At 52.7% G+C, this 27004-nt stretch overlaps 1 protein-coding gene across 6 annotated transcripts in view; it reads right to left on the bottom strand.

The window, feature by feature from the left end:
- SOX13 (SRY-box transcription factor 13) overlaps window positions 1-27004 on the bottom strand; it is a 44869-nt gene that overhangs the window by 2566 nt on the left and 15299 nt on the right. For 2 of the 6 annotated variants that reach the window (XM_081225101.1, XM_081225099.1), the window contains exons 2-13: window positions 9085-9283; window positions 7863-7974; window positions 7691-7777; window positions 6343-6515; window positions 5815-5883; window positions 5262-5376; window positions 2726-2811; window positions 2328-2490; window positions 1818-1927; window positions 1583-1679; window positions 1123-1266; window positions 41-323 (exon numbers count right to left, since the gene is read on the bottom strand). In XM_081225101.1, coding sequence (XP_081081227.1) covers window positions 41-323; window positions 1123-1266; window positions 1583-1679; window positions 1818-1927; window positions 2328-2490; window positions 2726-2811; window positions 5262-5376; window positions 5815-5883; window positions 6343-6515; window positions 7691-7777; window positions 7863-7974; window positions 9085-9282 — 1637 coding nt within the window. In that variant the 5' untranslated portion in view covers window position 9283. Of the gene's footprint in view, window positions 1-40; window positions 324-1122; window positions 1267-1582; window positions 1680-1817; window positions 1928-2327; window positions 2491-2725; window positions 2812-5261; window positions 5377-5814; window positions 5884-6342; window positions 6516-7690; window positions 7778-7862; window positions 7975-9084; window positions 9284-13216; window positions 13306-27004 lie in introns of those variants that run through there. The other 4 variants (XM_081225102.1, XM_081225100.1, XM_081225103.1 and 1 more) reach the window with 4 other exon arrangements.

Raw genomic sequence — 27004 nt, 5'->3', positions numbered from 1 at the left:
CACACACACACAGTCTCAGGCGCTGAGGAGGGCTGCTCACGGGGTCGTGTAGCTCTGGCGGGCATCCTGGCGCCGGGTCCTCATCAGAGCCTTGTACTCGCCCACCCGCAGCCGCTTGCCCTCCACGATGCAGGTGCGCTTGGGCCGTGGCTTGTACTTGTAGTCAGGGTACTTCTCCAGGTGCTGCCGGCTCAGCCTCGCCTGCTCCTCGTAGTAAGGCTGCTTCTCCTGGTTGGTCATGGACTTCCAGCGGGAGCCTGGCCCAGCCCCCAGGGGCAGGCAGTCAGCTGGGCTCTGCTGACACCCCCAGCCCCCTGCAGATCCTGGAGGCCCCGAGAAGGTTTTGGTCCCCAGATACATGTGCAAGCACCTATACACAGCAAGGGTCTGGCCCAGTGTGGGTGCTCCATGGATACTGAGCAAATGAATGAGGTTGGCATGTATAAGGATATCCAGTTGCTAGCTTAAGACACAGCACCCACCCACATACCAAACTACCCAGCGACTCTGGGAGGCCTCTGGTCTGCATGTTTTGCATAAACAAAAGAGTAGCCACCCAGGCCCCCAACAATCCCCAGAGGCTCCCTGCTGAGGACAAAATACCTGGTGTCTCAGTTGACAAGAGACCTGAACTGGAGGAGCTGAGGTTTGGAAACAATTGCCCTCTTCTAGCTCCACCTGCCCTGCCCCACATTTCTCCTTGGCCTCCAAAGAGGACATATAATTTCAAAAACCTTTCTACTGATAGCCCAAGAATACCAGTCTCTCCTGTCTCCTGCCAGAGCCAGCTCCAAGGGTCTGGGCAAACAGGGGAACAGGTTAGGGAGAGATGGGGTGGGAGAGCTAAAGAATGTACACACACTCTCTCTCCCGCCTGAGTTCTTGCGGTGCAGGTGCTAGCAGAAGAGCCCTACAATGGTACCAGACTCCAGGACCCAGCAGTCCCACATCCTGCCTGCCTCCCACGCACCATCAGACTCCACTGGAGTTCACCACGGCGTGGACCATCACCCAGAAAGCCCCAGTTAGACCCAGCTGACTCCTGCAACTAGATCCTGCTGGACTATGGCTCCTGGAGCCCCTAGAGCCCCCCGAGACCCCACCCCGCCCACTGGCCCTTACCAAGGATCTTGCTGATGCTGGAATTGTGCATGTCTGGGAAGGCCTGGAGGATCTTCCTCCTCTCATCCTTGGCCCACACCATGAAGGCGTTCATGGGCCTCTTGATGTGGCTGCTGTTCCGGGACTCAGGGAAGTGGCGGGAGCCTGGGGAGCAGGGGAAGAGTCAGCCAGGCAGGGCAGCCAGTGTGGGGTAAGGAAGAGTCCTCCAGGGCTGGAGGAAAAAAACATCCCCTACTTGACCACCAGAGGGCGCCGGGAGGCTCCCACAGGGCCAGGGATGGCCAGGAATAAGACCAGCAGGGGCCCAGAGACAGGCAAGGGACAGATACATTAAGGGGACTCCACAGACAGACTAAGGGAGAGAAGGGACTGGAGACAGACACAACCTGACCCACCCTGGCCCTGGTGGGAAGCAGAGGTGGGCCCTCCTGCCCATCAGCCCAGTACCCAGAGCCCTCACCGTCCACATCACAGCCCAGCATGGCTTCTTCCAGTGGGTGCACACAGCTCTCCTCCAGCCGCTCCTTGGCTGGGGATGTGTCCAGGCTAATGAGGTCCTAGGTAGACAGGGCAACTTGTACATCAGCCCCCTCTGCAGCACCCCACTGCCCTCCCCTGCTCTTCCCTTTGGTAGCCTCAGACACTGTGTCTTCCAACCCCTGCCCACCCAGGTGCAGGGTAGTGGGAGCCCATACCTTACGGAAGGAGGTGTTGGGGGGACTTTCTAAGGCTCCACTGTGACCGTGCAGCAGCTGTCTGGCATCCTGGATGGCTTTGGTGACAGCATCTCCTTCACCAAGGAAGCCTACGGGGCGGGGGAGGGAAAGGAGGGGCTCCTGAGGGAGGTACACCCACTTCATGTCTTGCCATCCTGGGGCGGTGCTCCCTCTTCCCCTCTGTTGCACTGCACATCCTCAAGGGGGCGCCATTTACACTGGAGTCCTGGTGACGGTAGACTGGAAATGAGAATGGCCTGAATCCCTGATTCAGCGTGCCCCACCAGACACAGTGGGGAGAGCAGGAAGGGGCTCTTCTTCCAGGACACTGAGTGCTGAAACTAAAAGGGGCCAAAGAGAGCAAGTCTAACCCCTTGTTTTATAAAAACTGTAACCCACAGAGGGGAAGGGACACGCTCAGGGTCATATCCTACCCTCTTAGCTCTCTCCTAGAAGAGGGCTGAAGGGAAAGGTGTAGGGGGGGCTTACCCAAAGGCAGGCTGGGGGGGCTGGCCTGCAGGTCCCGTGTGGGGGCCCCATGGCTGGGAGGATGGGGTCCACAGTTGCTCATCTTCAGGCTCGGGGAGCTGGAGGCATTAGGCAGCTCGGGGGCCTTGGGCTTGGCCGTGAGGTTTAGGGGTTGGGAGGGCTCCTGAGGGAGACCCAGAGGGTTAGAGACACCAAAGGACACCTCCACGGAGGGACTGGGGGGACACAGGGTGACAGAGGGACAGAGGAGACAAGCATACCCAGAAGAGACAAGGAGACAGGAAAGGAAGATAGAAGAAGCAGGAGAACAAGAACAAAGGACCCCATGGTCCCCTAGGCGGGCAGCCAGCCACCACAGGTGAGGGCGGGAGCCCCCGGCCAGTGGGTGGGGGCAGTACCTGTAGGGCGTGGTGGGCAGACAAGGCCCCAGGTCTCTTCACCACTGGGGCGGCGGGGCTGTGCAGCAGCTGCAGCGGATACTCCACTACGGAAAAGGCGGCAAGGAGAAAAGTCCTGGATGAGCACAGAACAGCAGACGCCCTGCTTGACAAGGTCCCGGCAGCACAGAGTGGGCAGAGGCTCGGAGCTGGCCCAGCTTGCTTCCAACCACTGCCCTCCCAACCCCAAAGCACTGCTGAGGACCTCCTGTGCCCTCGTCCCCCGCTGCCCGGCACACTGATCGGCATCTTCACCCTGTTCCCGCCCTTCCCAACCCACTGACCGCAGAGTTCCCACCCGATGGTGAAACGAGATCAGGTACACCATCTACTCTTTCTACAGGTACTTGTGTTTTGTACCTACTACATGCAGGGTACAAAAGCAGCTGCCTGATTTGTAGCCGGCCTCATGTGCATTATCTCAACGTAATCCCTAGTATGTAGCATATAATAGGTACTCAATACATCATCCTATTTTATGGATAATGAAGACTGGGAGAAGTTACATGGGTGCCCATTTAGTTAATAAATGGGAGCACTGAGACCTGAGATCTGAACTCTGAACCCAGCCGCATCCTCCAGACCTTTCCCCCCTACATGCACTCTCTCTCTGCTACCTAGCTGGTTTCATTCTCCCTCAAGGAGGACCAGCATCCCTGACTTGACAATTGAGGTGGAGAGATAAGCCACGTAGACAAACCACTGACCACATGGCTGGCGGTGATATGGGCTGCATGGGTGGCATGCCAGGGAACTCTGTTCAGCTGGGGTGACTGGAGCAGGCTTCCTGGGGGGAGGGGAGGCGTGAGCGGGCGTGGCAGGCGGGCAGGTGGGAAAGCGGGAGGTGGGAAATGAGGCTGGCACTCGATGGGCAAGCAGGGCTCGGGGCCTGTGAAGGCTAAGACCGGGAGTTTGGACCCTATGCTATAGGCACCCGGGCACCACCTAAGGCTTGTGACCTGGGAGAGGTGTTACTCATACTCAGCCGGGCGGGGGTGGGGTGGGGGGGGGTTAGCCGGGGAGGAGGTGGTGGCGCATCTGGCAGCCACAGGCTTCCTGCTTACTAGGATTCAGGAGCAAACAAAGCAGGGGACAGCCTAGCCAGTCCAGGTCTTCCACAACTTTATTTCCTGCCCCCCCTTGTCCAGCAAGGGTGTGGCCCCTCCCCACAACTAGGCCCCTGCCCTCCTCACCCCTGCAGCTTGGCTCTATGGACACCTGTAGGTGCAATGGTTTTGTGCAACCTGTCCTCCCCCTTCACCCCTCCCCATTCCCAGTCCCCACTCCTTCACCCCAAATTAGAAACTGCCTTCAAAGTAGGGCCTGACTTTCTCAGTCCTTTGTTTTCCCTTCCCCCACCCAGGAGTCAGTGGTGCTGGCCCATGAACTGTGCCCAAGGCCCAAAGCCCTTGCTGGTGGACCCATAGGAACTCACCCGGCTAGATTTCCCCTGCCTTCTCTCTCACATGGAACAGGGAGCATTGATCAAAGGGAGCTGACTTAAAACCCTTTCCCCTCCTGGATCACTTATGGGCAGCATCTCTGCCCTGTTCCCCAGGACCTCTCATAAGGAATCAATGATCGTAGCCTAATAATTCCATCTCTGCCTCCATCCCACGGTCACTGCCCTAGTCCAGGCTGTCATCCTCCATCTCTAGAATCCCCTCAGCAGCCCCTACCCCGTCTTACCTCCAGTTGGTACCCCTCTGTTCCCCACCACCCACAGCCAGTGTGACAACACATCCTCTGCTGAAATGTTCCCGTGCATCCCACATTCTACAAAATAAATCCCAAAGTCCGTGCTCAGCCCCGACTGCCCTCCCCAGGCATATCCCACTAGTTGCCATGTGCTCCCCTCAACTCCAACACCCCCTTGGGCTTTCTGCCTCAGGATCCAGGCCCCTTCCCTCCACCCTCAGCTCCCAGCTTCACCCTCACAAGTCTACTCCCCCAGCACCCAAGCGAGCACCACCTCCTTAAGAAGCCTTCCCAGATTCCCCGGCTGTTGGTATCCTTCTGTCTCCCTCCCCAGACCGTAAATTCCTTGAGCTCAAAGTCCACATTTTATCACCCTCGTGGCTGCCCAACAACCAGTCAGCACCTGACGCTTGTTGCTGCTCAATCTGTGGTCACTGAGTCTCAGTGACAGGGCAGAAGGCAGCAGTGCCACGGTCAGGGCAGAGCACGAGCATGAATTTGGGAGATGGATAAATCTCAGTTAACATTCCAAACATTAATATTCTGGTACAGGAAATGTCCCAGAACTGGGGGACTAGACCTAGATAGGCAACATCCTCTTATGTCTGGAAAACACTTTATGGTTTTCAATGTGCTATTTCTTTTCATTCTCCCAGTGAAATTCAGAAAGAAGGGATTATTCTTTGACTAGACAGATCCCAAAGTGAGGCCCAGAAAGGCCACACTGCACATTAATGGATGAGAGTGGCTCCTGGGCTCCTTCCCTGACCTCAGGTCAACCCTCCCCTCCCACACTCACCTGGCTTGCAGGGAATGGGCTGAATGGGCAAAGCCAGCTGGGACTCGGGGGTGACAGGCAGAGGTTGGTGGCTTGGGGGGAAGGCTGGAATCATGACGTAAGGCATGTTGATCTGCTGAGGGCAAAGAAACCCTGTGTGAGTCCCTGGGGGGCCCAACCAGCTACTCAGCTGTGGTCATCCCTGGACACAGAGGGTGGACCCGGGGATGAGAGACGCAGGTCTGGGGCAGGGACAGTTTTCAAAAGGATCCAGCTGACCCTATGCCCCCTCTGTGGGCCTCTGTCTTCCTGCCCTCAGGTCCCAGCTGGGAGGAAGGTATTCTGGGCCCTGCCCTTGAAACAGGGGACAAAAACAGGAGGGGGCTACAGCAGAAATGAGCCCCCCTCCTTAGGGTCATGCCTGCGTGGTTCTGCTCAGTCCACACTCCCTGCCTTTCCCTGTCTCCAGTACCTCTCCACACTGGTGTCAATCCCTCAAGCCCCTGCTCCCCCAGAGCCCAGCCCTCCCCCTCCTTTACCTGGATCCCAGCACCCAGCCCTCCCCTCTTTTTACCTGGATCTGCTGTTGAAGGAGGTTGATCTTGTGCTGCTGCTGAATCAGCTGTTGCTGCTGCTTAGCGATCTGGCAGAAGGAAAGAGTAGGTGATGGGAACACGTACCTTGGGCCCCAGGATCCCACCTCCCACAAGCCTTTGTGGCCCCATCCACACCCTGCCTCCCATGCCTAGCGCAAGGACATGGAGGACAGCTGGACAGGGCAAGAAGCCGAACAGCCAACCCTCAGGATTTATTCTCCTTTTATGGAGAGCTCACCCCTTCCTCAGAGACCAGAGATGGAGGTTAGGCAGGAAGCAGCCAGCTGCTTTCACTCAGAGCCCCGCAGCGCTGCTCCATGCCCTGGCCCCTCACAAGGGCTGATGAACCGCCAGAGGTGGGAATGCCCAGCCCCTGCCACGGCCCCCTCCCCGCCTGCCCCCAGGCCTCAGCCTGCACCAGCTAGGCCTACCCCCACCATGCTCCTCTCTATGCCCTGACAGACCCCCGTCCCTGGAAAGAAAGCCAGACACCAAGCAGGGCCTACCTGCTCCTGCTGCTGCCGGGCCAGCTCCATCTGCTGCTGTTGCTTCTCAAAGAGCATAGCGGCCATGTTCTTCTGCTCTGAGTGGGCCGTCAGGAGCTGGTCCCGCAGGGTGGACAGTTGATGGATCATGACCAGCAGCTGGAGCTCCTTCTCTGCCAGGCTCTCCTGGGTCCCTGCTCCACAGTGAAGCAACCACCACTGAGAATTTTTGTTTGTTCATCTGTTACCAGTCCATCCATATGACACTGAACAATTGCTATGCCCCAGGCCCCTGTCAGGGGCTGGACCACAGAGCTGATTGAGATGCAGTCCTTGCCCTGGAGGGGGGGCTCCTCATCTTGTCACCTGACAGCTAGCTGCTCTAGAAGGTCCCCACCATCAGTCATTGATTCCAGGCCCTGGAAATGCTGATGGTGGGGCATCTCAGACCTGGCCCACCTCTGGGATGTCCTCAAGTGCCCAGAGCCACTGGGTCAGGGTGGATAACGAACCCACAGGAGGGCCCAGAGTGACACGCTTAGGCTTTGGAGCAAGACAGATCTGGGTTCAAATTCCCCTTTTAACTCATCCCTCCTGGGAGCTGCTGGGCAAGCTACCAACTTCTCTGCACTTTAGTTTTTTGAATCTATAAATGAGCACAATGATCGACACTTCACAGGGTTGCTGTGAGGGTTAAAGGTATTGAATGTCAAGCTTAGCCCCGGACCTGGCACATGGTCCTCAACTAGCAATGTCAGTGCTTCCTTGTCTCTAATCCAGTTCATGTCAGATGCAGCAGTTACTCCTAAGTGCCAGGATGCAGACCATTTGCATCAGAATTACTCGGGGAGCCTTTGAAAAATACAGATGCCCAGGCCCCCATCCTCTGGGGTTCTCATTCAGTAGGCGGGGGTGGAACCTGGGGATCTGCAGTGTTTTAAAGATTCCTCTGGGAATGAGATTAACCACACTGGGAAACTTAGCACCCTGATGAACCGAGGCAACACTTTAATTCACTTAGGGAGGTCCTGGTGGCCTAGAATTAACTTCCAGCAGTGAAAGGGAATGTAAGGCTCATTTTATAGTGAGATCTGAGAAGTGGCTAAGACATCCCCAAGGTCTCAAGGGTCCCAGGGGATTTGATTCCCACCAGGCCTCTGCTGCACGGGAATAAGCCTAGCGCTTGGACCCCCCGGCTGAGGGATGGTGCAGACCCCTAGGGCCAGGCAGGAGCCAGAGTGGCACAGGCCAGGTGTGAAGGCACCAAGCGCCCCAGAAATTGCCCTACAGGCCTAGGCTGCAGGGCCAGGCCTGGAGAAGGGAAAGGGGTTCAGACATCTGTCCCCTGCCCACCCATATGGGCCTTCACCTTTGACATCTTTGGTTTCCACACAGCTCCTTCCCAGAAACCTCTCCTTCCAGTCGCTGGACAGCAGCTTCTCGATGGCCGGCACGACTGGAAGATACCAAAGGGCTAAGGAGTAACTGTCCTAACACCTCCCCACCCAGGCCCCCGTCTCTAACTAGGGCAGACGTCTTACCTTCTTTTAAATTTCGGTTGAAGTCCAGCTTCTCCTGGCTTCCAGAAGCAGCCTCGGAGCCTCCTGGTCTCTTGGGTTCTGGGGACCCATTGCTTTCCAGGGAGCTGCTGTCCTGTAAGACACACTGAATGTCACTGTCACCCCCAAGGGAATGGGGGCAGACTGCAGTGTGGGGGGCTGAGCGCCCCGGGGATGTGTATCCTAGGGGAGCTCCAGAATCTACCCAGCCCCACCCTCCAGTAGGGCCCTCCCTTCCCACCTTCCCGACCTTTGCTCTGACTTGGCTTGATAGATTTGGTGAAAAGAACACAAGGTTTCAAGACAAGAGACCTGGGCTCAGTGATTCACAAGGTGCTTGAGCCCACACGAGTCCCTGAACTTCTCTGAACCTGACCTCCCTCTTCCGAAAATGGAAATACTAATATGTCCCTGCTATAGGACTTAAGAGGCCAAAAGCCAGCTATTAAGTATTACTCCCTTGTATGCACCTACCACTGCAGCCCGGCAGGTTACTCTCAAGGCCCCCACCCCACCCTCTTTAAGATGTTGTCCCCTCTCTCCTCGTCTCATCTGAGTCCTCTCCGTTCTTTAAGACCCAGCTTAAAGCCCTACTTATCCAGGAAGTCCTCCTCGATCACCACCCCTACCCCTGAGCCCCCTTTCACATACTCCTCCTGGCTGGACCCCTCCTCAGAGCCCTGAAACTCTCACTTGCACTCATTTGGCTTTTGATTAGGTATTCCCTTTTTACATCTCTTGCGTGGAATCCTGGAATTTTTAAGAGCTGCAAGGATCTTCACCACTCATGTAGTTCAGCTCCTTCATTTTAAGGATGAGGAACTGTATTGTCTTTAATAGCAATTTAACTCTGGTTTGGTTAACAAGGCTGCTTTTCTCGAATCATATGAAAACGCTAGATTATCTTTAAGCCAGCCTGTGAGCGTGTGTATCCCATTTCTCAACTAGCCTTCAAGGGTAAGGTGTGAGCAGTTCATATCAGGTGACCGAGGGCAGAAGTGAGCCCATGTCCTGCTCAGACAGGTAGCCTGACCCACTCACCCACCTAAGTCTTGCCCCAGAGGAGAACGCTCCTGCCCGCCCCTCTGCCCAGCTAGGCTGGTGGGTGCCCGCTCCACCCACAAGGGGGAAGGGCACAGGCGTAGGAGCTACAGAGGCGGGGTGGGGACACTGACCCAGGAGCCCCTAGGAGAGTGCTGGGCACCTGGGCTGGAGCTTGAGGGTCAGCACCATCCTGGGGGGCCCGGGCTGGCTCTCCGGGCCGGGGTTCAGCTGCGGTGGCCAAGCCCTGGGGGGCGTCGTGGCAGGGCTCCTTCTTCCCCTCTGACTTGACAGTACAGTTCACCATGGTGCCAACGTCATCCAGGACCAGCTGGGCAGAGCCGGGGCTCCTCATGGACATCCTGAGGGAGGAGGGGCAGGGGGAGGGGGCGGGTCCTGAACCCCGAGGCAGTGACTGTTCCCCCGGGCCCAAACAGGTACACTCATGCAAAAGGCAAGCTTCCATTTGGAGCTCACTGTGACAAACTCGAAAAGATTCCTGTCTCCCCCCCACCCACCTTTCTTTTTTTTTTGAACAGAAAGGTCTAGAGAAGACTGGGCCAACATTTGGCATTGCCCTGCCTGTTGCAGTGTTGGAACTAGTGGGCTGATGGGTCTCCCTGAGAAGCCTAGAGACTGTTACCTGGCTCCTTCTGAGCCCGATAAAGCCAAGATCATATATACAGTACGTGTCTGTGTATGTTTGTGTATGTACGTATTTGTAATTAGTTACCAAAATTTAAAAATCAAGAGATATCCCATAAAAATCGGGATCTGAACTTCTCTTGAAGTTGGTCTGTGGCAATAACTGGCTGGAATTGAGCAGCAGTTACTCTCTATGAACAAGCCACTTCGCCTGACTCTCCACCACTCCCTCCTACTCCCCAAAAGGGAAACCAACTATCAACTACCCTATACACTTACTCTTTGTTTTCTTTAGAGTAGAGGCAAGATAAAAGTGAACTATTTGGAACAGTTTTTTATACCCGTGTATCTATCTACCAAAAGTGAGGAATGAAGTAAGCTGAGAGATGAGTAGCTCTCAGAAAAATATTTTCTTATATTAGAGTCTCTCAATTAGAGTCTGGCCCCCGTGGGCCTCTGCAGCCCCTGGTGTAACATACGCAGAAACTGCATCCCCTGCCTCCTGTTGCTGACTCCCCACTGCGTGGGATCACTACTACGTAGGTGAGCAGGATCCTGGGAGTAGTTTTCAGTGGTTATGCCAAGCTCAAGGCCAGAGTAGCAGTTGCCCAGAGCTCACTTGCTCACCCTCCAAAGTGACCGAGACAAGACAGGTGGGGACACACAGCAGGTTCCATCCAAGTAGGCATGGGTCTTGCCTCAGCTACTTCACTAGCTGCTCAGTGACCTTGGGCAAGTTACTTAACCTTTCCACACCTGTTTCCTCATTTGTAAAATGGGTGGTGTGAGGGCTATGAATTGATATTTACAAGGTGTTTAGAATAATGCTTTGTATTAGTAAGCACCGAAGTAGCCTTTGTTAAAGCACTGCAGGGTGGAATGCAGCACAAGGACAACAGCCTCAGCATAGCTGGGGAGGTGGGTGTGGGAGGCTTGTTTGAAAGACAAAGTCATGGGTCACCTGCAAATCAGAAATTCTGTGGGTGAGGAGGGCATGGATCTGTTTTCACAAGCCCTCCAGGTGATTCTGATACATACTAGTTTGAAAGCACTGTTAAATAAACAATTTTTAAAACTTTGCTTACATGGGCATTAAATTTTTAGGAGGGGAGTGTAAGGCAAAAATTATATATAGTAAGACATCCCTTAAATTCAACTGCAGGTGCAGTATAATATTTGTATATTACATCAACTCTGTATAATAAAATGTTTCTTGTATTATGAATGATGCAATGTGCCGTGTACAATAGATGTATACACTGTGTACAATACATGTACAGTGTTTTACATGAAATAACTGAATGTGTTGGATTTGATGCCATCCTACAGATCAGACGAGACTAAACTCTCCTGCCACTTTCAAAGGGCAGGGTGCCCGGGGGGCTGGCGTGGGACCCAGGACAGGGCACTGCAGGATGAGGAGAGGAGGCATACGTCAGCCCAGGAGAAGACACCCCAGCCCAGGAGAAGACACCCCAGCCCAGCTCACCCTGAGGCTTTATGGTGCAGCTCTGGGTCCCCTCCCACCACCCAGGGACCCGGAGAGCGGCCAGGAAGCAGGCGCTCGGCCCATCCGGGCACAGGGAGGGGCGCAGAGCCAGGCCCCGAGCAGGGGGGCTGGGCGTGGGGGAGGGGAAGTCGGGGAGTGGTATTATCCTGAAGCTGAGGGCAGCAATTACATAACAAACAAACCCGGGGCTCAAGCTGTGAATTAATCAAACCGCTGAAAATAAAACCTTCCTCTCAGGAACTTCAGACAAAAGAAATGAAAACAACCAGGCTGGCTGGAAAATAAAAGACAGCAGCGCTGAAATGGGGACAAAAGGAAACCAGACAATAGGGTGTTGGACAAAGGCAATAAAGCCAAAGGAAGTGTGACAGGCGAACAATGCGGGCCTGTGGGCTTCTGATCCCCGGCCGCCTCCGCGCCGCGGGCCCACACCCACCGCGCCACTGCGCCCGCCAAGCCGCCGGGTGGCCTCCTCGCTCGGGACTGGGGTCCCGAGGGCTTTCTCCTCCCGGCGGTCCCAACTTCATGGCCTTCCAGCGCCTACCTCAAAGCCTTTCTTCCCACTGCAGCCCGGAGGCAGCCGCAGGGCGCACAGTTACGGGAGCGTCGGACACCGGGCTGGGCCCCCAGCGCCAGCCGCCCACCCAGAGCTGCGGACCCGCTGTGCATCCCCCCAGCGGGCCCGCTGTGCATCCCCCCCCCCAGCTGAAGGCGGAGGCAGAGGAGATGATGATCTGCCCTAATGAACTCCAGGACCGCACTGCCCAGTACCGTGGCCACTTGCCACGCGGCTGCTGAGCACCTGTACCAAGGCCGGTCCCAATGCAAACGTGCTAAGTACAAACTACATCCCTACTTTGGAAGGGTTAGTACAAAAACAGAATGTAAAACAGCTCATTAATAACTGGCTGTTGATTACACGTTGAAATTACACTTTGGATACTGTTGGGTTAAATAGAATACATTGTTAAAATTCGCGTTTCACCTGTTTCTTTTTGCACTTCTTATTGTAGCTACGAGAAAACATTAAAAGTATATATGTGAGGACTTCCCTCGCGGTCCAGTGGTTAAAGACTGCCTTCCAGTGCAGGGGGTGCGGGTTCAATCCCTGGTTGGGGAGCTAAGATCCCACATGCCTTGTGGCCAAAAAAACCAAAACATAAAACGGAAGCAATATTGCAACAAATTCAATAAAACTGGTCCACATTAAAAGAAAGTCTTTAAAAAAAAGTATATATGTGGCTCACATTATATTTCTGTTGAGCGTGCTGCACTAAGACATCTCCTCCCTTTGAGCTTGATGGCCTTTTCTACCCACACTTAACCCCCAAGAGTACTTCCACCTGGGTACTGGGATTATCTTTATTAGGGGAGCCTGCCTCCTGGAGCTCCCAACAGCTCACCCTGGCTTCTGGCACAGCACCTGGTAACAAAGAAAATGGCTCCTGGTGACCAGCCAAGGTAGCGTGGAGGTGTCAGTCTGTTCACCAGGGCGTGGTACCCACCAGATAACCCTGCCAGACCCTGCTAGCAGCCCAGACAAGGGCCCTTCATCCCCACAGGCGCCTGGCTCTACTTCAGGCACTGGCACTGGCCCTCCGTTGGTCCCCTCTCTGGACCCATTGGTTTATGGAGAAGCAACAGCCCAGGCTTGATGCAGAGTGCAGGCTTTTGGATTCAACAATCTGGATTCAAATCCATGCTTTGCCACCAGCTGACTTGTGTGACCTTGGGAAGTTAACGCTGAGCCTCCATCTCCTAATCCATATAATGGGTGTAATAATCCATGTCACAGGTGTCCATGAAAATTAAATAATACAGGGTGAGCATCCATTCAGTTGTCATATAGCCCAGGATGCTCCTAGAGCCAGGTGGTTGAGAGAAAAGTCTCTGGGGTCAGATAGATCTGAGTCCATTTGAATCCCAACTCTGATTAACTAATTGCCTTGCAACGGTGGGCACGTGACATAACCTCTCTAAACCCCAGTTTCCTCCTCAGTGAAATGGGAATAAAAACCCCCAATATGAAGGGATGAGCCTTCCATTAACACTCCAGACCCTATGAGATGTGACTGTTTTACATTCTCTTGGCACCCTGAAACTTGGCCTTCAAAGTACTTTTCGCAGTTGGCAATGATACCTTCACATGTTTTATTTCTGACTCGCCCTGTAGCCTGAGAACGCATCCAACTTCACACCGTGGAAAGGTGCTTGTTTTTGCTCTTCATTGTAGCCCCAGAGTCTAGCACAGTGCCTGGAACATACAGGTGCTCAATAAATCCTTGTACAACACTCAGAGAGGTTAATATAGTTCAGCAGCACAGCACAAGGCAGACCTGAATGCTTAATAAGTGACAGCTATTATTACCAACATTATTAGATAGATGTTGCTCTCTGTGGTTTATTTCCCACATCTCCACCTCCCCACACCCAGTTATCCTCAGTTGCATCTTCCTTGCATCTAAGTTCTTCCTATGAGTAGCAAAGCAAGTCCATTTCCTTTTGTTCCTACCTTGGGACAGGTAAGAAACATCTTCCACACCACCTTTTGAACTTAAAGACCCTGTTGGGGAGTCTTCCCTTAAGTCTCTTCCAGAGACTTAAAAAAAAAAAAAAAATTCCCTTCTTACCCTTTCCCTACAAAGCATGTTCCATGCTTCAATCATACACATGGTTTTTCAGGAGGTTTTAAGGTCAGCAGCCACATCCTCCCCTCTCCCCAGACGCCCAGAAGTCAAAGGCTCTTTTTAGTACACAGGAGATGTGAATTACTAGGCTCCACCAGTTCCCACCCAGGTCCTGGTCAGAGGCCACAAGCCCACAGGACTCTCCAGTGGGACTCTCACTTGGCTGGAAGTGCTCCCATGTACCCCATCTCCTCCCTCTCACCCAGCCTTACTCATATTTTATAAATGGAGAAACTGAGGCCCAGAGAGGTCAAGTTCACGTGGCTTGTTTGGGCAGTACCGTTTCAGGAATACAAAGTCAGAAGGCCTTCAACCGGCTAGGACACGGAACAGTATTCCTGCTCTGCCTTCCCTTCCATCTGGGGAACCTAACCCATAGACCCTCTGCTGTCTTCTTCTCCTTGGCCTTACCTCACCTGAGCATCTGTAGGAGGTGAAGGCCCCTAGGGAGAGAGAGCTCTGGCCAGCCTCAACCTGGATGCCGCAGCGTCTTGAGTCTCTGAGCTGCTGTCTGTGAGGCCCTGGGCCCCCAAATCCAGGGCTTAGGACAAGGCATAGAGAGATGCCTGCCCTCCACAGAGGGCCAATGGCTCAAAGCACGGTTCTTATGTGACAAAGCAGACTACAGGTGCTGATCTCCCTTTTTCTCCTCCCCACAACCAACCCTCTCCCAGCCCCTCTGACCCCCACCCACCCCAGGCGCACACACACCAAGCCTCTTTCTCCCCCAGACAAATCACCAGCCACTTCCTCTCCCAATCAGCCAACAACAGCTCAGCTGGACTGGAATCAAAGGACTTCTTACTCTCAGACCTTTCTCTCTCCACAACGACAGTCCTTTCCCCCCAGAAATATCTAGATACAGATAAAGATAGAGATAAATTCTAGTCATCGGAGCATGACAGGTGACTCAGACCCAGGGGTACAGGAAGACAGTCTGAACGGACAGGCAGACCCTCCCAGGAGGGCCAATGACAACACTTCTCCACCGGGCATACACCTAACCTCTCTACTGAGACTCCCACTCCCAAGCTGACCCTGAGTAGGTGGTGCCGAGGGGCACTGCCAGGGAGAGAACCATGTGGCAGAGAAGGGCAGGGCCTGAGTCCCAGGGGAATGTCACTTCCTTTCAAAGCCCCAGAGGGTTGAGAGCCTCAGGCAGCCCTAAACAATAGCCCGAGGCGTGGGTGCCCAGAACGGTGCCCCGGTGCCACATCCTGCCATTCTTCTCCCAGGCCGCACCCTGCCACCCTTCCTGGCTACGCCCGATCCTATCTCTGCTGTTTACTCAGAGCTGAGAGCTGGGCTGGCTGCAGGCTTGGAACAAAGCTTTCCTGAGAGGCCCCCTCACCCTCTCCGGCCTCTGTGGGCCCTTGGGGTATCAGATCCATGGCGTGGCCCAGCCTGGTCTAGCCCTGCTCAGGCGGAGGCCACAGCCAACACCCCCCGTTCCTGGGCTGTTTCTGGGCTGATCAAGCGGATAAGACCAGCCAGACTGAGGCTTGCTGAACCCCCAAGAGCTCCTGTCCTCCCGGTCAACAAGAGGAGGCAGCCTCCCCCGCACCTCTGGCCCAGAAGCCCAGCTCCAGACAAGAGCCTTGGAAGCTGCCAAGATTCAGCTGACCCCAGCCCAAGGGCACGAAGGACTGAAGAAGCCGAGGAGAAACTAGCTGTGCTGTTCCCATTCACAGCCCCATCTGAGTCTTCTCTTCCTGGAGAGTCCAGGAAGAGACAGAGAGGGCAGCGTGGAAGGACTGCTGAGGTTCCCAGCAGGATGGGTGCCTGCCCCACGGGCCTGAGTAAAATTGAGGAGGTAAACTGTGTCTCCAGGATTCCCTGCTCTGGGGGTCCTCCTGCCTTCAGGACCTGATGCTGTCTCCAGCCCCTCCCAAGCCCCATCAGCAGCCCACCCACAATGCTAGGAAGCAGCCGCAGGGCTAGCCTTACCTCCCAGTGGCCAGGTCCTAGCCTATGTCCTGGATTCGGGAGTGTCTGGCCTTTTACACGAGCAGTGCCCAGCCCAGAGCAGGCACACAGCAGAAATGGTGCAGCTGAGGCCGACTGGCCTCGTCAAAGGCCTCCCTTCTGGGATAGCCCGGAACATTAACCAAAGGGAAAGGAGGTAAAAGAGCATGCAATGACAGAACACCCACTTGGCTGAGAGCACTGGGTGAGGGGCTCGCCACTCATTTTTCCGACCCAACCAAGGCCCAGTGGAGCCGTCTGAACTCAGGCCTCACTGATGCCCAAACCCATGTCTTTTCATCTGTCGGCTGGTGCCCTGGCTGCTCTTCCTCTACCCCAGATAACAGGATCCGGTCTAACAAAGATAGGTTTGCCACTGTCTTTGGTGCTTACAGGATTCTAGTTGTTTTTGACTTGAGTCATGGCCAAGGAAGAATTAATCGAAAGAAACCAAGGCCACTTTGGAAACTCAGGGGAAAGATTCAACCTCTGAAAACCTTAGTTTCTTCATTGTAAAATGGAAATTCCAATACCTACTTTGTGATTAGAAGGTAATCACAAGCTTAGAGAATCTGGTACAGAATATATGTTCAGGGAAGGAGAGAGGAAGAGAGACCTAAAGCAAGGAGGCTGTCTTTCCCTCCCTACCCCCAGAGCACCCAGAGTGAGACACCGTATCCCTGCATGTCCCTGGCTTTCCAGAGGCTGGCAGGTATGTGTGACCCTCTGGCATTGCTGGGAGGCAACCTGATATGGCTAAAAGAAATGGGCTTTATTGTCACCCAGACCTGTGTTTGAAGCCTGGCTCCACCATATACTACTGTGTGACTATGGGGAAGTTTCAGTTTCTCCATCACTAAAATGGAACAAATAATAACTATCTCGTAGAATTATTGAGAAGACTGAATGTGATGTTTGTAAAAAACAAAAAAAAAGTTTGCTCACTGAACCCTCTCATTCACCTTTTGGGGAAGCCTCCCCCACCCCTGCAAGCCAAACACGCAGAAGACCCACACCCAAAGGACAACTGGGAGTGTCTTCTTCCATCTCCACCTGTCCCCTGTAGGTCCCCCTCTCGTTGGCGCTGTTTCACTACCTACTTAGGTTGTCTGCATGTTCTGTCGGTGTCCCCAACCACCCTGAAATCTCCCCTGGCCGGTGCCTACGCTGAGCCAGACACCCAGGCCACAAGGACCTGAATTTGCCCAGGAAACCCGCATCCTCCGTGTCACGGCCTACCTGACCAACCCCCCGTGCCTTCCCTTCCCGACGGCACTGAAGTTCTGCAGACCCTCACAAGCTCCCTCATCTCCTCCAGAGCCGGAGCTAGAGGGTAAAGTGTTGTTCCATTAACCCCTGCCATCCCCTGCCAACCCTAGGAGGGGACAGGAAGGTGGAGACTAGAAGAATGACTGCAGAGGGGGAAAAGGACAAGCGGGAATGGCCTGTGAACACCAGGCTGAACAAAGTCTCCTCTTTGCAGACATCCCTTTTGTTGGGGCTGGTGTGGGCCAGGCAGCATTTGGCTTCTGCTTGGTGACAAGTCCAAGCCATGTGGACTAGGCTCTCAGGGTCTATGGTGACATGGAGGCTCTGGAGACATGCACAGTCAGTCCAAACCCCAGCAGCCCTCTAACTAGTGGCATGGATAGGCCGACTTCTTCAACTCTCCAAACCTACTACTTTCTTTATAAATGGGATCAGTAATAGATACCCACTAGTGTGGTTGTGAGGAGTAAACAATATAACAGGCAAAGGCCAGTGTCTGAACACAGCCGTGCTAAACAGCTGTAACCGGTATAACCATTGTGATCTGGAGCTGGGGGTGACGGCTGAGAAGTGGAGAGTCAGCCAGTTTCCTCGCTGCTCCAAGAGGGAGCCCAGTGAATACTTGAGACTTAACCTCTACACACCTCAGCTTCTTTATCTGTAAAGGGGACCAACAATAGCTACTTCTCGTGGTTGTTGGAGAGTTTATAAGTATTGGATATAAAATACTAGTGCAATGCCTGGCACAAAGCAGACTGGCACTTAGTTTTGTTATCGTGATCGAATGAATGAGTGATTGTGCTTCCAGGGAACTTCTGCCAGCCAGAGCTCTCTGCCCCAAGCCAGTGAACGTTGTGAAGGCCCTTCTTAAAGGTATTTCAGGGCTTCCCTGGTGGTGCAGTGGTTGAGAGTCCGCCTGCCGATGCAGGGGACACGGGTTCGTGCCCCGGTCCGGGAAGATCCCACATGCCGCAGAGCAGCTAGGCCCGTGAGCCATGGCCACTGAGCCTGTGCGTCCGGAGCCTGCGCTCCGCAAGGGGAGAGGCCACAACAGTGAGAGGCCCGCATAACGCAAAAAAAAAAAAAAAGGTATTTCAAATATCAGCCTCCAGGGCTTCCCTGGTGGCGCAGTGGTTGAGAGTCCGCCTGCCGATGCAGGGCACACGGGTTCGTGCCCCGGTCCAGGAAGATCCCACATACCGCAGAGCAGCTGGGCCCGTGAGCCATGGCCGCTGAGCCTGCGCATCCGGAGCACAGCAACGGGAGAGGCCACAAGAGTGAGAGGCCCGCGTACCGAAAGAAAAAAAAAAAAATCAGCCTCCACACATCTGCGAGCCCACAGCCCCCTCTCAAAGTGGGCACCTTCACACCACATCCTCAGGTCCCTGAGGGCTCAGGAAAAGTATCTGATTCCTTCCCGACTTCTTCTCCCTCTTCCTGCCTCAGCCAGCCACTGCAGGGGCAGGGGAAATGGGGCAGCGATCAAGACAGGTAAGTGGTACAAGAAAGAGGAGTCAATAAATGCCAGTCACCAAGAAAGGCCACCAGGCAAGCAAGTGTTGACAGGACACGGTCTTGACCCAGAAGTTCAGCGTGCAATTATTCAGCAAATACACTTGGCCTCATCTCCTCCCTGGGATATGCCTCCCTAAGGCTCCATAAAAGATACACCTTGAGGGGAGGTCTGGGGGCTTCCAGAGGGGTTTGAGCATCCAGCTCCCCAGCTTGGGCAGACAATGGAGCAACAAGGTGGCTGGCAGCACTGCAGTCATGATGGCCGAGGCCCATGGGTTGAACCGGGCGGGGCCCGTGGGCTGAACTGGGATGCATTAGCCTCACCTTTGGGCACCCTGCTCAGGTCTGCTGCTTCCCCCATAGCCTCCCCTTCCCCCAACCCAGGGTTTCTGCGCGGGATGCCACCTGTGCCTTATGAAAACCTAATCACCACCATCTCCCCCAGGACAAGCTCACTCATAGGAAACCCCAGTTGAGCAGCTCTTGCTCAAGCAGCATTCATTCTTCCAGTGAACAAAGTGTTCCGTTCTGTTTCTCTGCAAAGGCCATGTTTCCTCTCCCATTATCTACCACATCGGCACGCAAGACTGCCACAAAAGATTTCTTTTTTCTTTTTGTTACTTTCATGGTCCCCTTTATTTATGAGTGGTTGTTTTTTCTTGGCTTTGGCTCCTTTTCAAAAGGGCAGGGGAGCAAGGGGAGGAGAACAGTTTCATAGTCTTTGATATCATCTAAAATGCTCATCCAACAATCCCCAAAGCAGCCAGCCTGCACCCCAGTCTGCCTGGGACCCCAACTTCCAGCACCAGCACCTTTTGGAAACTGAGGCAGAAAAGAGCCAGATCTGGCAAAGGGGTGGGATATGGTATGATTCTGGGAGGGATCTTGACATCTGGAGCCCCAAATGGTAATAATAATAAAATAACAATGGTGACATTCAAAGTATTTAACAACTGAATCATGGGCACTAACCAGTGAAATGGGACTCTTGGGACAATCAGATGAGTTGGCAGATGCCAGACACACACCACTGGTTGCCACTCTGGTGTGTACCCCTCTGATCATAGCTAACATTTTCTGAGTATTTACTATGTGCTGAGCACTGTTTGGATCACTTGAATCGATCTTCACCATAACCATCTGAGGTAGATGATATTATGATCTCCATTTTACAGATGGAGAAACCGAGGCGCAGAGGTGATCTGAGCCCGGGCCGTCTAGCGTCAGAATCCACCTCTCAACCAGACATCAGGAATCAGGCACACAATAAGCTAAGGCTACGGATAGGCATTAGCTCTTTTAATACTTTCCCCAGCCTCGTGAAATAGTTACTGTTATCATCTGTTTTACCGATGAGGACACAAAGGCTTAAGGAGGCTAAGCAACTGCCAGTGAGTGGTGGGCAAGACACTGACCCAGAGACTGGCTGTCGAGTCCCTTCTTTCAAGCACTGGATTACACTGGCTTCTCTTCCACTTGTTTGAGGTCCCAAGAGCCATGGAAAATCATCACCTGGAGCCTGATCACCTGCCCCTCAACCCCAACCTCTGCTGGCCCTCTGCTGCTCTCATGATGCGGGGTCAAGGGACCCAAGCAGGTCTTAGCTCAGTTGATGTTAGAAAAGTCAAAGGCAAACGCCACATGCAGACATCAAATGACTCAAAGCCAGGGTCCTAACATAGCATCCTCCAAGTGAGTTCAGGGCAGCACTGGAGGGCGCAGGGCTGCCCCAGTCCCTGAGCTCCCTAAGCTACCACCTCTTCTTTGTTTCCTGGCCATCCTTCCTTGCCCTCTACCTCGACACCTCCACTCCCTCTCCCTTAGCTTCTCACCAACAGCAGCGAGCAGAGCTGTGCACTTCATAGATCTCCCCAGCATATGTGCCTAACTATTGTTGCAGTCATCTTATTTTCCTACCAACTTTTTTCTGACTCTAAAAGGAATGTGTACTCATTGTAGAAAATCTGCAAATTTAGAATAACATAAAGACAAAAAGAAATTAAAGTCACTTTCCATTAATCCAGAGGTGGCAACTGATAACAATTTGGCCTCTCTCCATCAAATATTTTTCCTGTGTGTCGTTTTCTTTTTCATCATTCAGCTCATAAGCAAGCTTTTGTACTATTCCACACACACACACACACACACACACACACACACCCCACACACACACACTTAATAATGTATCAGGGGAGGTTTTCATGTTATTAAAAACTGGAAATTATTTAAAATTCTTTAGGGAATTCCCTGGCGGTCCAGTGGTCAGGACTCCTCGCTCTCACTGCCGAGGGCCCAGGTTGGATCCCTGGTCAGGGAACTAAAATCCCACAAGCCGCACGGCCAAAAAAAAAGAAAAAAGAAGAAAAAGAAAAAAAGAAAGAAAAGAAAATTCTTCATGAAGTCATTTGTAATGGTTGCACATCTCCTTCAGTGGCTGTACCATAATTTACTTTATCCAATGCCCAGGGTTAAAACAATACAACTCTTTCAACCTCGTATTACTGAAACCTCCTCTTCACCCACAAGGTCATCTACCCTCCAGATACTTCTGGTGGGCCTGGGCCATTCTGCTCCTATGACAGATGGGAAGGAAAGGGCCCTGACAATCAGCAGACAGAGCAAGGTAGCAGAAGGACCTCACCTGCCTCTTTTTTTTTTTATTATTTTAAATTTTTAATCGAAGTACAGTTGATTTACAATGTTGTGTTAGTTTCAGGTGTACAGCAAAGTGATTCAGTTATACATATATATACGTTCTTTTTTAGATTCTTTTCCCTTATATGTTATTACAATATATTGAGTATAGTTCTCCGTGCTATACAGTAGGTCCTTGTTGGTTATCTATTTTATATTTAGTAGTGTGTATATGTCAATCCGAACTCCGAATTTATACCCCCTCCCCTCACCTGCCTCCTCTTGATGGGACAAGTATGTAGCAAAAGGAGTACCGGACGGAACATGGAGGCTGTGACAGAGGCCCGGAAGCGTGGGCCCAGGGCCTGACTGCTTCTGCAAGGGGGAGCACACATCTCAGCGTTTCTCGGGGCCTGGCTTCCCCATAAAAAGTTGGAGAACCACAATGAGATGCCACTTCACACCCCTTATGATGGCTATTGTTTTTAAGAAAAGAAAAAGCAAAAAGAAGTGTTGGCAAGGATGCAGACAATTGCTGGTGGGAATGTGAAATGATACAGCTGCTGTGGAAAACAATATGGTGGTTTCTCAAAAACTGAAACATAGGATAACCATATGATCCAGTAATTCCCCTTCTGGGTATGTATACCCAAAGGAGGGAAAGCAGGGCCTTGAAGGGGTGTTGCTCACCCGTGCTCATACAGCATTATTCACAACAGCCAAAAGGTGGAAACAACCCAAGTGCCTGTGGAGGAACGAATGGATAAAATAAAATGTGGTATACATATACAACAGAATATTATCAGCCTTACGGAGGAAGGAAATTCTGGCACATGCTACAATATGGATGAACCTTGAAAACATTACGCTAAGTGAAGTAAGCCTAAGTGAAATAATAAAAAAAACTAATATTTCTTGATTCTGCTTATACGAGGTACTTAATAGTTAAATTTATAGAGACAGAAAGTAAAATAGAGGTTACTAGGGGCTGGGGAGCGGTGCAAAGGGGGAGTTATTGTTTAATGGATACAGAGTTTTAGCTTGGGATGACACAAACTTCTGGAGAAGGACAGTAGAGACAGTTGCACAATGTAAATGTACTTAATGCCCCCAAACTATACAATTAAAACTGATTAAAATGGTAAATTTCATTATTGTATATGCTACCACAAAAAAAAAGATGGAGAACATGAAACTGCTAATAATTTATACCTTCGTGGCACCATTAATCTTGCAGACAGGCAGAGGTGAGAGCGTAACACAGACTCACAGGCTGGGGACTCATGTCCGGCCAGGGGTCAGGGAGCTCGCAGGCTGGAGACTGGCTGCCTTTAGAGAACCCCTTGCTCACAAAGCCATAATTAACGTAACTAATTGAAGTGTCTAAAAAGGCCAGAGCCAGACAGTGCCAGACCCGCCCCACCAGCTAGGCCTTCCTTTCAGGGCCTCCCTCACCTCTAGGAACAATGAAAGGCTTTTACCTGCCGTGCAGAGACAGGTGTATTGAGGATTCCTCAGCAGGGAGGGAAAGGGATCTGGGGGCAGGAAGATGGGGATAGAGGAAGAGATTTCGGTCACTTCCTCTAAGTCAGTTCCTTGGCTTTCCCGGAAATCCTTGCCTCAATTGTCCTTCTTAGGGTGGCAGTTGCAAGGAAAGCGGCCGACGCCTGATTTCCAGAACAGCTCTCTCCCCACCTCCCCACCCCCGACTTGCTGAACAACCCTGGGCAGTTACTCTACAGCTCTGGACCTCCTTGAGGTCTATTTGGGGAGGACAGAGGGACAATAATCCAAACAAAGACTCTAAAGCAGAAGGTCTGAGCTAACAGAGGGGGTGACTGCGGTGGGGCCCCCTGGGGAGAGAAGGAGGGAAAGGAGCAGCCTTCCCAGTTTCCAGAGTCATCCACTTACTGCACAGGTGCTGGTTTCTGTGGGCCACTCGAATCATCCTTTTCCTCTTCAATGAATGACAGGCTGGGACCAAAGTCCCATCCTGCCCTAAGGTTCATTTGATATTTCCGTTTTCTATTACTGGTACCTTTACCGGTAAAAACTATCCCAGTTCGCACTTACCCAAGAACACATCCCAGCGTTTCCAGTATCTAAGAGCTGCCGGTGCTCCAGGGCCTGATTAAGAGTTCAGGCCACGCTGATGGCCTTCTACTGCAAGAGAACCTTAGGGATTTTCTATGGAAACTGAAAAAAGCCACTGGCATCTCTGTCCATCTTTGTCCAAAGAAGAAGAGAGATGAGCGTCCCCTCCCCTGCTCTCGCCTCCCTAGGCCCTCCCTCTGCCCGCACAGGGCCATTAAAGCTGCTCGGCTTCCCTTCCCCCACAGCCTGTCGCCCTGACCCAGGGGGTGAGGGTCAATGATGGGGTCACTGGAGGCGCCCAGCTCAAAACCAGCTCCTTCGCTTAGGAAGGAATTTAACCCTCTCCCCTCCTGGCTCATGACTATCCACCTAGCAGATCTACGGGTATGGAGGGAAAAAGTTATTACAGAGAGGATCACACAGACCCACGTGATAATTCTGAGTGCACAGTGGAAATGAGCCCTGGATTTGGAGGCAGAAGGTCTGAGTTTGAGCCCTAGCTCTGCCACAAAATCAAGGTGCAATCCTGGGCAAGTCTTAATTCTCTGAGCCTCAGTTTTCCTATCTGTAAATTGGGAGTCAAAATACACCCCACCAGATTGCTTGGAGCCTCAGCGTAGTGATTTTCTAAATGTCAAAGCACTTAATACACTTGATGGTTTAGAAAGCCCCATATAAGTATAAGGGATTTGGACGCCTGTAACTCACTGTGGGGCCTGAGACACACCACCCAACCTTGCAAGGTCTCAGTTTTTCCATTTGCACATGGGATGAATTATTACTTCTTCTCTCAGAGATAAAACTTTAAGCTTGGGGTTGGCGGGGGGGGGGGGGGGGTCCAAGGTCTTTGATGTTGCGGAAATATAAGTGCTGCTAAGCCCCTGGTTTCTACCTTCAGGCTGCAGCCCAAATCAGCAGAAAGATCGTGACAGCACCTGCCATTTTTCGAGTGGGCACAACAAGCTAAGCACCTCACAGGTATTTTTGGCAGCAACAAAACCCATTTTATAGTTGAAGCATCTGAAGCTATGGGGTGGAAGCAAAATCCCACTGAAGGTCCACCTGACTCCAAGTCCAAAACCACAGCACAAAGACCTTGGAGAAAAGGCTGCTTCCCCGCAGGCACTCCCAACCCAATTAGCCCTCTCGGCTGTGGGGCTGGGTGCCCCTGGGTGCCGGGGGACAGCCTCCACTTCCTGCCGGGTTCCTGCAGGCAGCTCCCAAGGGCCCAGAGTCCAAAGGTTAGTTAAAGGCTGTCTGTTACTATGAATTATTAAAATTCACCAGCAGCTGGGTTTGGTGAATGTGGTGGTTTCATGCTTCCAAGCGATCCCAACTTATACGTGAATTTCACCAGTTTTGCAAAAATCCATTCTACTTGATGTAGAACTGTCCCCTTAGTGACCGGTTTAAGGAACAACACTGGGCAAAGGACAAAAGGCAGTGCACTCTGAGCCATATCATTTCTTCTATACCTGGCAACACCCTGCCTGCAGCTAGTGTGTGAGAGAGTTCACCCCCTTTTCTGGGCTGCTCCCCAGCGCCAGCAGAGCCGGGCCCACACACTGGGGTCCACGCCCCGGCCCACCTCCATCCCACACCCCCACCCCTGCTCCAAGCTCCTGGAACACTTGGGGCAGCAGCTCATTCCCTCGTTTCTTTGAGTGCATGGGTCACTCCTGTAACAGAATAACCACAGCAATAATTACAGCAGTAAATGCCTGGATAAGACACACACCCCTGTGCCAGACACTGTCTGAACACTTTCCATATAACCCTTTTTATTTAATCCTCTCAGTATCAGGTACGGCTGTCAGCAGCATTTTACAGTTCTGGAAGCTGAAGCACAGGTTAGTTAAGTAACTTGGCCAGGGTCACACAGCACATTTGTGTGCCAAATCTGAAGGAAGAATACAGTGGGAGGCCGAGAGAGGTGTCAGAGCCGACCAAGTCTGTACTCACCACACTCTGGAGAGGTGCTCCTCCCCCTTTCCCAGATCCACAGAGGTCATGCTCATGACCCAAGGGAGGAGCTGCCCCACATCCATACAGGCCCCAGGAGAGCCGCACTGTCCCACCCCAGCACAAGCCCTAACAACCACCACCACAGTGGCCGCGATACTAATACCAGTTCCCACTTACTGGAGTCTCCTATGCTGCAGGCCCCGAACTAAGCACTGTAATATATACATCACTTCACTGAATCCTTTTAACCTTGGGAAGTAGGTATTCATCTTTTCCCACTTTGTAGGTGAAAAAACTAGGCTCTAAGAAAGTTCTCGTATTTGCCAGAAATCTCACAGCTCAGAAGAAGCAGAGCCAGGACTCAAACTGGGATCTGTCTGATTCCACCTTGTACGTAGCCTCCGAAACCAAGCCCATGGAGACAGAAACGTCTCCAGCAGTCCTGGTGCCCAGGCCAACTCAGCCGAAAGGGCTTGTTCCCACAATGCAGCTATTTCCCATGATCCTGTCTCACCTCCCCAGACAGATTACAGCTTCCCTGTGGGCAGGGTCTGGTCTCCTCCCCCCGACACACACACCCAGTGCCTTCACATAATAAGGAATTGGTAGAACTTATTCATCCCTGAACAGCTTATTTGTTAAAACTATGTATCAAACCACTGCCTTTAAAAAAGACATCCAGAGATTCATATTGATCAATCCTGAACAAAATAAGTTTGCTCATTCATCGAGGAATGGCACATCCCAGGAAAGCTGGCCACTCTCACTCACTTGAGCCCCTGTGGGACCAAAGCCGGGGTGAGTGTGGGTCAGGGCAGACCAGGAAAAGGGACCTCCCCTCCGCAGGCTGCCAGGCTTGGCCTCACACCCTGGGAAGTCGCAGCCCTGCAGGGGAAGGGAAGTTGTCTGATTACCAGATGGTTCAGCACGACCCGAAGGCAGCAAAAATGTCTTTGAATGGAAAGAAAAAGCACAGGGTTCTGTTGGAAGTCTGTTGCAGAATAATGAGAGAGACGTTTCAGCCTGAAGGAATGAGCCACCCATTCTGAAAGTTCTCTGAGACACTCTCTGGTTCCTCGCTGTCAACAAAGTCCTAGCTCCTTGGCCTGCATTCAAGGCTCCCTCTGACCTTGGAGGTCTCTTCCTAACTGAACTATAAGCTAATGCCCCCCCCCGCCCCACCGAGGGCTCCTTAGCCTCTCGGCTGGTAGCTTAGTCCCCGTTGTTCCTTACAGCACCTGGCACAGAGGAGCCCTACTAACATTTGTCTTAGCAAGACACAGGGGTTGCTAACGGAGCCCCGAGTCTGGTGCTGGGCCCAGAGTACGTGCTCTATACACACCTAATGAACTTATCCATGCCAGATCAAATCTCAGAGTTCATCCTTTCATGAACCCCTGGCAAGAGCCTTGAGCTGGCCGGGCAAGAGGATGTCAACCCATAGAACAGAGGACAAGGAACCCGTCTCAGGACTGAGTGGCTGTCAGCTGTGTGAGGATAATAATAAGATAATAGTCCAATCCTCACAGCTGGAAACCAGGCCCATTCTCTCACTGCCCAACATCCCTCTCCCCCACTACCCAACGCATTACATTCTCTGCCCTGGCTCTTTCCAGACTCCCACAAAAGCTTCTTATCCTTCCAGAGAGTCTGCCCTTCAACAACCATCCAACGGCACCAAGCTTGGGGACATAGTTGGGATGCGAGAAACAGCCACTTGGCTGGTTCGCTCTCCCCGAAGCAGCCTGGGCTCCTCCCAGCCATGAAGCAGAGGCCCGGGGATCAGGCACCACCGCCCC

Source organism: Mesoplodon bidens (assembly GCF_964165515.1).
Source record: "Mesoplodon bidens genome assembly, chromosome: 2".
In the NCBI taxonomy this organism is placed as follows: Eukaryota; Metazoa; Chordata; class Mammalia; order Artiodactyla; family Ziphiidae; genus Mesoplodon; species Mesoplodon bidens.
Note: the sequence above shows the minus strand (reverse complement) of the source record. Positions and strands in the feature narration are given on the sequence as shown.